This window comes from Amphiura filiformis, chromosome 12, assembly GCF_039555335.1.
Source record: "Amphiura filiformis chromosome 12, Afil_fr2py, whole genome shotgun sequence".
Lineage (NCBI taxonomy): Eukaryota > Metazoa > Echinodermata > Ophiuroidea > Amphilepidida > Amphiuridae > Amphiura > Amphiura filiformis.
Window position 1 is genome coordinate 49,522,022 of NC_092639.1, and position 15,015 is coordinate 49,537,036.

Below are 15,015 nucleotides of genomic sequence, written 5' to 3' on the forward strand. Positions count from 1 at the left end.
CTAAAATCGCCAAAAACCGGCTGATTTTCATGATTTTTAACAAAGTGTTCTCAAAGGTGGCCAAAGTATTGCATCTCTTCTGATGATCACCATCATGGTGGACAAGGTTTGAAGACTAGTTGCAGACTATATGTGACGTGTCATATTAAAAAGTGACACTTTTGGGCAGGTTATCAATTTTGAATGTTTTACATATCTTAAATAAAGAGATATTTTGCTCCACAACAGTGTTTTCTCCAATGAAATCGGACATTCCTAAGTGAAGATATTGAGTTTGTAAGTTATGGTATTATAAAATTGGAAATTTAGATATCGGCCTTTAAAAATATTATTATTATTGAAAAATGTCTCAAAAATACAAAATGCCAGTTATATTCCGATCTGAAACTATCAGACAATATTTTAAACATTATTAACATCACAAATTTGCAACAAACCCAAATTGTGAACAAATCACCCTGGGCAGATTTTTTGTTATTTCTCCATTTACAACCATTTTTCTATATTTAGTTGACCGCTGCATCAGTGATCCATGTCAAAATGGCGCCCCCTGTGAGCTGACTACTGCTGATGGTTATGTGTGCTTATGTCCCGAACAATTCCTGGGTATTCACTGTGAAACTTGTAAGTACTAATTGCAATTAAATGGTTATTTTATAGTATTTTCACTGGACCAAATGGTTCAAGGTTAATGGTCATCCACTGAATCAGCGAAACTATATATAATCTAGCTGTTACATAGAAGAGGTATGAAATATAAAATGTCTTATCAAAGTACATGGATGAGGATGCCACTAAATTCGAGAAAATATAGTTACAGAACATTCACCAACAGGCAAATTCCCCATGCTTTATTATTTGATGAGAATTCTCGCATATTTATGAAGGCCGATCATTTGATCGTACATGTCTTATAAACCACACACACTCATATGCCATTGTGATTATATTATGGTTTATTATCAGCTCTATGGTGCCTATGTACATTTATACAAAAGATTGTGCTTTGAAAAAATATATGGTAATTGGCAAAGAATGGGTGTAGCTACTTCTTGGAAAGATTGGCTCTCATTAACAGATGACATGGTCTTTACCTGTTGGTGAATGATCTGGACATTTTCCTGTGGATATATTGCAAATTACAATATGACTCATGGGTTTGGGTACTTAGTTCAATGTTTTGCATGTCTTTCATGTATGATAACAAGTATTTTTATTTATAAGAATGCATTAAAAATTTGTTAAAACAATGATGTTAGTTTTTTGAATTTTGTAATTGTATACCGTAAAAACCCAATAGTTGGCATATGTGCTTACTATCGAGCGCTTTTAAAAACATGAAATTGTACCAAAGTCTGGCGCTTTACCAACTGAGCTAATGGGGTTGAGACACAAATTTGTAGGATTACTTGTTCGTATATAACTATGTGTATCGATGATATGCTCAAAACCCTTTACACCTTTGTGGATGGAGCACTGCATGTTTGCATGTTTTAAAAGCGCTCGATAGTAAGCACATATGCTTATTATCGAGTTTTTACAGTAATAGAGTTCACTGTTTGACAACTTTTGTTTCACTTTATTTATTGCAGCCAATTTTTGTTGGAGTGACCCATGTCAAAATGGTGGCACATGCAATCTGCTATCTGATGGCTATACATGTAGCTGCGTACCAGGATTTATAGGCACATTCTGTGAAATAGGTAAGCTTATGTTCTTCTCAAACATGACTTATATTATTTTACTTTGCTTAGTTATATAGGAGGACATAAACATCTAATATGTGCAACTATCAAAACCAATCAAATTCTGGCAATTTGAACATGATTTCAACCACGCAGTGGTCACCACATTATATACACGGCATCAAGTAAAAGCAATACAGCACATGATTGGTGTGAACAATCATACCACACCACACGCTCATCAAATGCGCTGTCACCAGTGTGTGATTGGTTGTGACATTTATGTTTACCATACACTAACTAATGTGACACTCATTCGGCTATTCTAGTTGAAATCCACACTACCCCTGTGGAAGATTTTGGAAATATCTTCCACAGGGGAGTATGTTTTTCAAATGTAATTGGTCAGAGTTAAATCAATTTGAAACCCATACTTATGGCTTTACCTCTATCTTCCACAACTGGAGTGAGTATTACAAATGGAAATTACCCATTTTCTATTCTATTTAAAATTGATACTCCCTCTGTGGCAGACTTTAGCTAAATCTTCCACAGGGGTAGTGTGGATTTTAAATGGAATATCCCATTGGCGACACTGGAATTAAATAGCATTTTTTTGTTTTGCCTTACCTTGTTTGGCTCAGAAAACTGGCATTTGTGGAAAAGAAATCCACTTCTTATGGAAATGTTACAACATGGCTTTAATATGTAATATCTCTTGTTGCAGATGACCTTTGTTTTGATCAGCCATGTCAGAATGGAGGGACATGTATGTTAACAGACTTAGGCTATGCATGCATGTGCCCAGGATCATTTATTGGAACTAACTGTGATACAGGTAAGTTGTGAGTCAGCTCATACTGATTTGTCACACATCTCAAACTTGCAATTGTATTCCAAAATTTTACAATTTCATAGTCAGTCAACAGGCATGTATTAGAACTGGTATTAGGGACTTTGGTCAAATTTGAACTTCAGAAAGATTATTTTTACTAAATTTTAGTTGTTTAGTTATTGTTCTTTATCAAAAATTGAGTGGCAACACTAATTAGAGGTTAATAACTGCACATCGGTTATTTGGAGGCGTTGTGAAAAATCTAAACATTTTGCCTTTGCAACCGAGGAATATCCCATGGGATATTCCGAGGTCCAAAGTAAAATGTTAAGATTTTTCACAACGCCTGACATATTACTGATGCAAAGTTATTAACCTCAATCATAACCATCACTTTGCTCTCTTCACTTTACAAAATAGTACAAAATTTTCCTCAAAAAAAACCAATTTTTACATTATTCCATAAATCGAACAGGCTAAAACAGGACGACCAATAACAAAAGTGCGACACCACAATCTGTGCAAATATGGTAGTGTGCAATCCAAATACGGCGGCCAGTAGGCACACAGTTCGACGCACAACATGGAGTGTGTGGAGGTTACTAATATTTACGCTGGAACAATTACGCATTTTGCGGTCAATTGTGAGATATTAATGACCTCGATTTGCATTTGCATTTTACAAATCATAAAATATGATTGGGTCACATGCATCAAGTCTATTCATGAGGTTATGAATTTTCTTTACAGACTTTTTATAAAATTGATTGATTGTTTGGTTGATTGTTTGGTTGATTGTTTGGTTGATTGATTGATTGATTGATTGATTGATTTCAGATGATGTGTGTGCTAGTGATCCTTGCCAAAATGGAGGTCTATGTCAACTTCTTAATGATGAATATATCTGCACCTGTGCTTCAGGATTCTTGGGTACACATTGTGAGATAGGTAAGGATATTTATAATGGCAGACAGAATTAAAAAGACTAGTTTGCATCTAACGTCACTTGTGAAGCAAACTCAGAAATAATTTGTTGACTTTCTGAACACAGTGGTATAATAGCGTGCCTTATGGTTAATTTTGCATCTTCAAACATACAACCCTCTTAAAAGTTTTAGGTCTTAGTATATGGAAACTCTTTTTCCTGAATGCACCATGTCAACAATGCCTAGAATAGTTGTTTTTTGCCTTGTAACAGGATCGTAATTTGTTGCCATTTTCTGTGATTCCTTTTCTCTGATGAAGACACCAGATGAATCAGCCTTCCTTTTACGCACTGCTAACCAATCAAGGGTCATGGGGAGTTTGGTTGACAGTAATGTCAGATGCAAACTAGTCTTTTTAATTCTGCCTCAGATTATAGTCTACCTTAAGATGATGCTTAAACTTTATCAGCTTCTTTACTTATTTTAATGCCTGTTTCATACTAGCAGTCACATCGATCAAGAGGCAAATTACCAGTGTTTAATTTAGTGGTTGCTAGCAACTGCGATTTTATGTCACTACTAAGTCAACTTCAGTTCACCTGGTAGCAATTTTACACTGGGGATGCTGGGGATTTTGATTTTTGCGATCAGATTGATGTAGAAGTGAAATAGGTCACCAAACTATGCTAATTGTGACAGCAATACATGACCATAAGAAAAGAAAAGAATTTTAATAAAAATGGCCTCATACTTCAAAGAAGTTATCTGTCAAAGAATTACCACATTCACAGGTCTATAGATCTTACAGCTCCTGCATTAAAGCAAAAAATTGCCTAATAGAGTTTTCTCATATTTTGACACATATCTCAAGAATTGTAAAACCTATTGAGCTGTAACTAAATTATTTGAATCTCTTAGACATTCTGAAGTTGCACAATACACAATGCATGTATGTACTAGTTTTTTTGTAATGTTGTCTATCAGGGTTGTCATTATAGACTGGGTGCTGGTTGGTCAGCCTGAGTGGTCAGTTACTACAGCCAGCACTGACTAGTATAGTGACAAACCTATTACTTACCAATCAGTGTGTAGCACCTGTGAAAGCTGTTAACAAGCCACTCATTTGTTGTCTTTTATTTTAGTTGATTATTGCATTAGTGACCCATGTGAGAATAGTGCACCATGTACTCTACTGACTGATGGCTACACATGTGATTGTGGATCTGGATTTGTGGGAGATGACTGTGGAGCAGGTAAAGTATAATGACCATTATTTTTAGTTTAACAAACTTGATTGGATAAATAAATATATTCTCCATCAATATTGGATGAATATATTCCCCTTTAATAATATTTTCTGTAGAGCATATGTTTTCATGTTGAATAGATAGTTGATTATTGTATAGGTAGGAGAAGCAACTCAACTATATCCAGCAGCTAGAGGTTAATAGTTTGCAGGGTAATAGAGCATGATGAGCTCTGGTACTGTATAATAGTGTGTCAATTTATCTGCTTATTTTTTGAACTTATTAACCTGTTATATATTTTGTCAATAATATTATGGGAGGAATATATTTAAGTTACTTGGTTTATGTGAACAGTTGTACTCAGCTAAAACTGGTTTTGATGGTCACATGATGTCAATAAAACATTGTTGAACATTACCATATCGTTCAATCTATTTTACATGATGATAATGTGGTGGTGATGACATAAAGTTACAGGATTCCACCAGAGGTCTATTTGCATATACAAAGTCAAAGTAGAAACATTCTTGTACCAGCAATGAGATTATAAAGAAGCCAGCAATTTTAAAATGAACCTTTCTATAAAACAGAAAACTAGTTAATTTATTTTTAAAGATTGAGTGTCATCATGTTTAATCAGAGGTCATTTAGGTTATTTTAGAAATGACCAACTTTGGTTGTTGCTTTTGTCTTATTTCAGAGAATTTCTGCATTAGTGAGCCGTGTATGAACAATGCCACATGTGTTCTCTATCCATCGGGGTATACATGTCAATGCACTGATGAGTACATTGGCAGCCTCTGTGAAATAGGTAAGTATGTTCCTGTTTTTTCCAAAATCTTTTGTCACTTTCCAAACAGTGCTATTTTAAGATCTATATCTTACTGGTCACTGATTCTCTTGACTCTTATCACTTGATCACATAATTAACAATTTATAGGATAAAACTGTATTACTGGTTTAGAGAGAAATTAAAATTAATGCACACACACAGCAATGTCGATGCATTTAATGCATTCTAATTAATACACAACAAAGATTTGGGATATCTTTTGGGAAAAATTGCCTTGGCATTTGGTGCGAGAGGTCCCAGGTTCAATTCCCTGTAGGACAAAAACCAAATATCCTCTCTGGTTACAAGGTAAGAAACCTGATTGTTGGCTACACTTGCCTGCCCTGTAAAAATGCCCGAGCAGCTATCTATGGCCATCCCTCCACCAGGTCATGTGCCTGGCCGAAGTTTCGTCAATGTTATCTCATAGGTTTCAGCTGTTAATACCTAGATAATGCTTAACATAAAAAAATTACAACAAGGAATATAAATCCACCCATTTCCAAGGAGAGTGGGCCTATTCTTCGCAGCACACACATTCAAAAATACTGCGCATAGTTTGTAGAGTTAAGTATACTCTGCATTTTATGCCCTTTTCTGATTAGCTACTCGATTCTAGGAATATACTTAAGTGTCATTATTTATAAGTTGTATCAAGTGAACAGGAGTGCTATAGAATAGATCCAAAATATATTTATTTTGCATCTACTGAACAAATTATCTGGTAAATCGTGTGTGTAGTATACACATGTTAAAAGCTGTTCCATATTCTAATTTTAAAATGCCTGTTATTTTTCCATAGAAAACCATTGTCACAGTGACCCATGTCAGTATGGAGGTAAATGCTTGCTATCATCAAGTGGCTATTCATGTCAGTGTGCTGCAGGCTATCTAGGATCAAACTGTGAAATCGGTAAGTACATAGAAAATGTGGTGGTATCACTAGGGTTATGTTGAGTGCAACCAGTAACATAGCTAAAGGGCATGACAGCACAGACCTTGCCCTTGTATCAATGTCCTTTTGGTAGATCAGTACCCATCAGTGCAACAATTGCAGTGCAAATAATATAGCCACTTCACATGTTCAGCTCACTGCCTTTTGAATGAAGGAGTATGGTAAAGTTTGCTTGTCTTATATTTGGCGAAAGTTTTTTGTTACTGTGTGTGTCAATCAAGTCCCAACTCACAAATTGACTGTAAATTCTCATAAGTGTATGCCAGTCATGCAATACACAAGGCAATTCTAGTGTAAGTGGTGCACCTAACTGTGTGCATGACATTCTATATCAGTAGCAATATTATGAGTCTTATTTGTTTCCCAAGCCAAACAAACTTTAGTATTGAGATGAAATTTATGTGATCTTGAAACAGACAAGCAGTGAGAGCTGCGAGTGTAGAATGTGTGTTCCGTTTGTGTTCTCTTGGATTGGGGACGATCTCCTATGTTTTAGCTGGAGCTATTTTCCTTTAAACTTATTGTAATTATTTCAGAAAAAAGTAATAACATGTTTTTGTTACCATTTCAGTTGACTTCTGCTACCATGAGCCTTGTCTTAATGGTGGGCTATGTACACTACTGGATAATGCCTATAACTGTACATGTGTAGTGCCTTGGATTGGCAGTAACTGTGAGATACGTAAGTATACATTGTAAATGTGAATGAATAATTAAAGGCTGATTTTGATTGATTGATTGATTGATTGATTACTGCTAAAAAATACAAATTTGTGCATTTTCAATTTTTCACAACCTAAGACAAGTACGGTAATCCCAAAATTATTTCAGCATGAAAGTTCTATTATGGAATATTGTAAATTTTAAAATAGTAAAGTCTAATACTTTAAAAATTTTAAAAGTAAAAGTAAATTTCTGAATTCCTGGGAAAAAGATTGTTCATAAGCTAATTTCTGTGATTTTTGTTTAAAAATAAGATTCACTTTAATTGCAGAAGTTTATGTCCAAGTACGCACACTTTGCAAAGCTTTATCTCAAATGCCTTCATTTTACACTTTCTTGTTTATACTATACCGTAACTTTTTCTCAGTGTTTGCATTTTGAGCAATTTGACTGTTCTCTGTGTAAAACATATTTCATTGCTGTGTTGATGATACTGTAAAATGACATAATAAATATTTTGGGACTATATTTTGTGATTAGCCAGCATTTTAATGTGGACTTTATTTTGCAATGTTAATTTTAAACTACTCAAAATCCTAAACTTTTAAATTTAAGGATCATGGTTCCTTTAAAAAGAATTTTACAGTACCACGATACTGAGAACATACTTTATTATTATTATTTATTATTTATTCTTTCTTTATTGAGGGTTATACTGCTTCAGTGACAAGCACTGCTTTTCAAGCAGGCCCTCATTGATACATGTTATATAGCAACAAAATATATTACGATACACAATATTTACAAAGTATCATACAGTATTTACAATGTATTTACAATATATTACAAATAAGTATAATGGTATCATCAACTACTTAGATAATTATAAATACCATGATTCAAAATACAGAAATACAATAATTATATTTATATACAAAAATCAAGCAAGTAAATGAATAAAATATAGATAAAGACAGGCCTAAATTTCTTTAATTTTTGATTGAAATTGGCCTAAAGTCATATTTTCCATCTGAGCTCTTACTGTCGGTGGCAAAGAATTCCATGCATAGGCTGCCCTGACATGAAAAGTACGTTGACCTGAATTTGATTTAAATTTTGGTACAATCAATGTATTAGAAGTATGATTTCTAGTTATATTATTATGGTTATCATGAGAACAAAGTACAGTTTGTGATCAGAATGCATTATGATTAAATAAGCAATCAGGGTAGGAGAGTAACACGGGGTGTTCAAAAACTCTAGAACATATACATAATCTGGGTTTGATCTGTCCTTTGTATTCCAGCTGTTCCTTGTGCATCCAACCCATGTATGAATGGAGGCACATGTAGTGAGAATGGGGCAGATTATATATGTGACTGTAGGCCTGGTTGGACTGGACTCAACTGTAGCTCAGGTAAGTTTTGGGCATATGTGATGTGATCAAGCAAAAGCAGTTGGAAGTCAGATATGTTGATTTTCATATATAGCCGAACAAAAACAATAATTTCTTTTTTCATATTGTATTGGAAACACTTCAACTGTTCATATCTTTGGAACTAAATGTTCAATTTCAATGGGGTTTTCTGCAAAATGTAGCTTTACAAATGCTTTATACAATCATGTAAAAAAAATATTTTTGAATATTGAATATTCCCAACTTGAGACTGATTTTGTTTGACCACACCACATATTATGACTCTTAAAAAGTATGATGTACATCTCAATCTCATGTTGAACACAATGACGATATACAAAGATCTTTGAAAGATTAAAAATTGAGAGCCAGTTTAGGCTACATTTGAATGATAATTAAACATGCAGCTATCTTCTGTATGGTTTCAACAGTTTGGCCACTGTAAGATTTTTTAAAGTGTTTTCTGATTTGTTTTAATTTTTAGTGTTGAAATTGCCAAATTTCCTTTTTATAAATAAGGCTTTTGATGTCTCCTCTACTTTTTATATATTCTTATTATGTTAAGGGATCCAAAATGAGCATTTATTGCGTTTCGACAGTATTTTTTGTGGGACATGAGACCACCTCAGACCTATCGAATTGCATTCTGAATCTGAAGCATGTCTTTCTGATATCAAATAATTTTCATTTTTAAAAATCACAATATAATACAAATTTTATGACAAATTATAAAAATTTGATATTTTTCAAATTTTGATATATAACAGTCCTCGAAGTAAATTATATAAATCTAATGATATATTCTTAAAGTGTATGTAGCAGGGAGGAAAAGCCGACGGTCAATTGAAAATTTTGACCTTTCATATTGAAGATATGGATTTTTTCCCAAAAAGACCTAATTTTTTTTGGTGTTTTGGGAAAAAAATCAATATCTTCAATACGAAAGGTCAAAATTTTCAATTGATCGTCGGCTTTTCATTCCACCTACATACACTTTAAGTATAAATCATCAGATTTATAAAGTTTACTTCAAGTACTGTTAAATATCAAAAATATCAATTTTAATGATTTGCCATAAAATGTGTATTAAATTGCGAATTTCAAAAATCAAAATTATTTGATATCAGAATGACATTCTTCAGTATTCAGAATGCAATTCGATATGTCTGATGTGCTCTAATGTCCCAAAATAAATACTGTCCAAACGTTCATACCCCAGCCCTTAAGCTCATTGATCTTTGTGGAAATGCACTCAATAAATCCTTGAAATAATAAGATTAAAAAAAAAGGAAACAGGAAAGATTATTTCATTCTGGAACTGTGTCCAGGGACTTAAGTATGGAAGACCAAATATGAGTTCCCGGGAATACCGCACTCAACCCACCGCCGCCCATTGCTTCCTTGCATTGCTTCATTGCATTGCACCCAAACACTATCTTTACTCAAGGTACTTTACTCAATGCGCCACAAGAAAAATCCCACTCCTTGCTTGAGGCGCATAAATGCGCTGATGGGATAGCAGAAAGCTGAATCTTGGTCAGCGATCCAATTACCACGATAGGAATAAATATTGCTTTATTCCATGTGGAGGTAACTGGATCACTGACCAAGATTCTGCTTGCTGAGATGACATAAGCCTATGGCAGCCATCTTGGATTCAAGTGTGAAAAAAACACAGAGTACTACAGAGTATGTACCACCAGTCAAAGTCCCCGTGTATTGTATACGATCGTTCGATCGTGCCGTGTCAAACAATCACGCCAGTGCTGCGTGCCTACGCAATAGACCATGAAAATATGCAGTAATTGCATAACAGTCTCGCCTGTCGCATTTCATGGAACAATCGGCCCTCATTATCGGATGATGCGGAGACTTTGACTGGTGGTACTTTCTCTGTTTCTCTCTCCTCTGTGGAAAATACATACTACAATTACATCCGGCCATGTTTGGTTATTGTGTTATTTATTTATTTTTTGGTTATTATGTTTCCTTTTCTTTCCAGGTTTTGACAACCCATGTCTTAGCTACCCTTGTCAGAATCAAGCTACATGTCATCTGAGAGACACCAACACAGCTTACACTTGTGAGTGTGGACCAGGATGGGATGGCACACTATGTGATGAGCCTTGTAAGTTTAATCAGAGTCAGTGTAAATATATCATAAGTCAAGTTTTGGTAAAGTACATTTAAGGTCAAGAAAATGGATCTGTTTTGGAAGCCTGCAGGCAAAGCTTTTAAAATTTTAATTTATCATGTTTTTTTTTTTGTTACCTGCAAAAATTTTAAAGACTTTTGTTATTGTTTTGTTTGTTCACAATTGTGATCACACCTACAGGTCTTTTAAATAATTTGTGACCAACATGAAACATACCCATCATGCACATGAAGTGTACACAGTGTAACATGCAGTTCACTCGATAATGTTACCCAGGAATGTGGTTGGTCAGTTCTGAAAATGTGCCAGTTACGATATTCTCATGTGTGGTACTCCCCATGAAGCTACATACATGCTAAGTTCAGGGTTGCCAAAAGATTTCAGCACGAATCGCGGGTCAAATAATTGAAAAGTCGCCCAATTTTTCTCTTTACCATTGGTTTCTATGGGGCATGAAACTATCGGAAGTCGCGGGAGCCAATGTTGAAAAGTCGCCCAAATTGGGCTACCAAATCGCGGGTTTGGCAACCCTGGCTAAGTTGTCAAAATGGACACTAATTTTAGTTGACTAAAGCCTGTAAAGTTTGATCAGCTCATAATCGGCAGGCCTTAAAATATCGCGGATTAATATCAATATATCTTATTTCAAGAAATGTCTTGGCATCACAAATTATTAATTCAAGTCTTATACTTTGTCTACTTTCTTTAACACACAATATGTAGACCAGCCAGGTCAACTATATCACTTTTAACATGGGTCTTCATTTTGGCATAATAGTAAGAGCCAAACAATTCCTGCTGATTACGAGCTGATCAAACTGTAGTAATATGATAATGATATGGTCATCTCAACTGAGGTACGCTATTTTGTCCACCATACGTGTCATCCATGGAGTGTCTAATATCCTTGGGTCTAATGTTTTTGATCCTAGCAGGTTTGTGTCATGCATGCAAGACAAGTTACAGTTTTTGCAAATGTGTTGTTGTTCTTCAATTTCTGTTATTCCAGTGATCTTCAACCCATGTAATAGTAACCCATGTAAGAATGGAGCAACATGCAATGGATACCCATCATACTATACATGCAGCTGCTCATTAGACTTCTATGGAACTTACTGTGAGAATGGTGAGTAGGAAATCTGTCATTTATATTATGAAATAATTAATGATACCTGTTGTTTTATTTTGGATAACCATTATGCATAATAATGTACACATTACATTACTGTGACCTCTCCTCTGAATAATACACCCCTAGCATTTAATTGCATATTGAGTAGCTATGAAAGTCCTAAACACATGTCATTTTTATTGCATCATGATGTATAGCATCAAAAGTTAACATAATCTATACCATGCTTCACCTCAAGAGTGCAAAAGCCGTCGCTGCAAACCCAGTTACTTTTTCACGTAATCTGTAAAATTTTCAAAAGAATTTTAAACCATAAATTACATAAACTTTGAAACAATGTACTCAATACTTGAGCATAAATGCGCATGTGACTCCCATTGTCATGCATAAACCATCTTCCAAAATGTACAACGTATCAACTATTATAATACATTTACTTTTTAAAATAATTTTCTCTTCATTTACATCTGCAGTGAATCCCTGTTATAGTGACCCATGCAACAATGGTGGTACATGTAAGATGTATATTAGTAACGGCGTGGCTGAATTCTTGTGTGCTTGTAGGCCTGGTACTAGCGGAGATGTATGCCAAAATGGTAAGAACACAAACTATTTTTGTATATGATTAAAACTACTTGGAACTATGGGTCGATATACAATGTACAGGAGTAAGATTTTGTGTGTCGCTAAAAAAGTCCATGAGTTATGTGATGTCGAATATGCTAAATATGTTATAACATGTATTACACAACACAAACTCACATTTTTGAAGCAAATCTGCCAATAACAGGTGATCAAAAGCAATCAGAATGTTGCAAAAGTATTACCATGATTACCATATTGATGGAAGCACTACACAATTGAATACCTAAAAGTGTAAGAAGCGCCCAACTCCATTTTTTTACAAAAATGAGTTAGACCCCACATTTTTCTACATGCTTCTACTTGTGCAATGGATAATTTCCAAATTTCTGTAGCTATTTATAACACATCTGCTTATGGAACTGGCACTTGCAGTATATTAGTGGAAGAAGGGCCCAACTCCAGCTTGTATTAAGACCTGTACCGTTGACATGGAAACATCATATATGATTTTGAATGTATGTAATACTGTATGTTCATGTATTGCAGGTCCCCTACAGATGAAAACATACTGTTTATAAATTTTTTCCAAATATCAAGTTTTTTCTTAATATCTCAAACACAGTTATGATGAAGTTGGGCCCTTCACTGCAAACCCAAAGTGTCTATATTTCAGCAAAACGTCTAGAATTGGTTTGGCAGTAACAATGAGGGATTAACTACTAAATATAGACACAAATTTAGACCACTATTTGGGCAGTATACCTCAAATGTAGTCTGATAAATAGACTGAATATTAGACACTAAGCCCAAAACAGCATTGGGTGCATTTTACACATGGGTGGTTCTGAAATAAGAAGTAAACATGGGTATCATTATGGGCTCTTATAAATCAGTGAAAAGGAGCAATTTTCCAGTTCAGTGACTTGCTAACAAACAATAAGCATGGATTCCAATGGTGTATGTTTAAATACTATTATTTGATTTTACATATAGTTGTACAACAATCAACATTGAATAATAGTTAGTGATCTTCAGAAAGAGTCTACAACAAAACATTTGGGCTGGTAAATTGGGAGCTAGTAGTCCATGAATGTGTCTATAATTGTGTCCATAATTTTGTCCAGTATCAGTTTAACAAATACCCTATTCATATCTAATCTCCAATACTAGACTTTTGCTGAATTATAGACGTTCTGGGTTTGCAGTGCTTCTTCCACTCAGGTATTCAATTGTAATATGTCTATAAGTTTACTTCTGAAAAGATGACTACTACATTGATGCCAATCATATAAATCAAGTCTTTATGACCAGTTTTCTCATTAAATAATGTTGATTATTGTATTTGTACAGGTGATGCTTGCGAATATGACCCATGCTTGAACCAAGGGACGTGTGTAAACCTTGATACATCATATGTATGTGTGTGTATGCCAAACTATATAGGCACCAACTGTGAAACATACAGTAAGTATATATGCCAGGACATATGTAACATGTATAGATCTTATAGATCTTATGTAGGTGTGCATTTGTAAAATGGGGATATGGGGAATGGGAAATCCCTCCACTTTTTTGACCGGGGGCCTGCCCCCCCCACTTTTAACCCATAATGCGCTGTGTGTAACATGTCTGGGTGAACATAAATAATCAAATCTCTATTCTAGACCCTTAACATGCTTAAGAAAGTGTAAAAATGATGCACGAAATGGCTTCAATTGGACCTTCAGTTTGCAAAAATTTTCCAATTCCCCTGTGTTAATACACAGTGTGTAGGCCTATGGATAAAAAAATCCCCTTTTCGCTTCTGCTTTGGACACCCAACACTAAAAGCAATAATTTATACAATAATAGTGAAAACTTATCCACGAATGGCTTCAATTTGGGCCTTCATTTGACCCATTTTTGTTTTTTTCAAACTAAAATTGTTCACAATAATAGTGCCAGAATAGTCCACCAAATGGCTTCAATTGGGCCTTCAGTTTACAAAAGTTTCTCACTTCTGAGAGGGCAGATCCTCTAGCGGCCATTATATCGATTTTTTACATCACCCTGACTGCCCCCCCCACTTTCAGAATCGTTCCGTCGCATCTGAATTACTGAAATACATAAGAAATTGTGTTAAATATTGTTACTTTTGTGGGAAATTGGGTTTATCTTCCAGTAAAATCTTTTGTTTAGGCTGACTTATTACTATATCTGTTGCAGTAGCACACAAACATCCACATAATCACCCATTCTCTTGGCAAATCAAATTTAAAATATGTAATGTCATTCTTCATGTTTTCCTTCTTCAGTGGATAGTTCCTGTGGCAGCAACCCTTGTCAGAATTTTGGTACTTGCATAGCAACAGTGTTTGGGTATGCATGCGTGTGTGATCTCAACTATGCAGGGGATAACTGTGAAATTGGTAAGAAATTGTCATATTAATGCATCATTTATAGGTTAGTAACTGCGTATTACTTGTTGGGAGTGAAATTATTCAAAATGATGCCTGTGTACTTGATGCTGGGGGGAGTGCATTAGATGCATCAACATCTTAGGATAAGTGCATTATAGTTTGTGCAATTTCTTGTGCAACAAGT

At 34.8% G+C, this 15,015-nt stretch overlaps 1 protein-coding gene across 1 annotated transcript in view; it reads left to right on the forward strand.

Annotated features, from left to right (window-relative positions):
- LOC140166882 (uncharacterized) overlaps positions 1-15,015 on the forward strand; it is a 107,243-nt gene that overhangs the window by 26,927 nt on the left and 65,301 nt on the right. Inside the window, 14 exon segments of the mRNA XM_072190368.1 lie at positions 511-624; positions 1,593-1,703; positions 2,413-2,523; positions 3,358-3,468; positions 4,589-4,699; positions 5,394-5,504; positions 6,328-6,438; positions 7,052-7,162; positions 8,450-8,560; positions 10,563-10,688; positions 11,725-11,841; positions 12,321-12,443; positions 13,783-13,896; positions 14,727-14,840. Coding sequence (XP_072046469.1) covers positions 511-624; positions 1,593-1,703; positions 2,413-2,523; positions 3,358-3,468; positions 4,589-4,699; positions 5,394-5,504; positions 6,328-6,438; positions 7,052-7,162; positions 8,450-8,560; positions 10,563-10,688; positions 11,725-11,841; positions 12,321-12,443; positions 13,783-13,896; positions 14,727-14,840 — 1,596 coding nt within the window.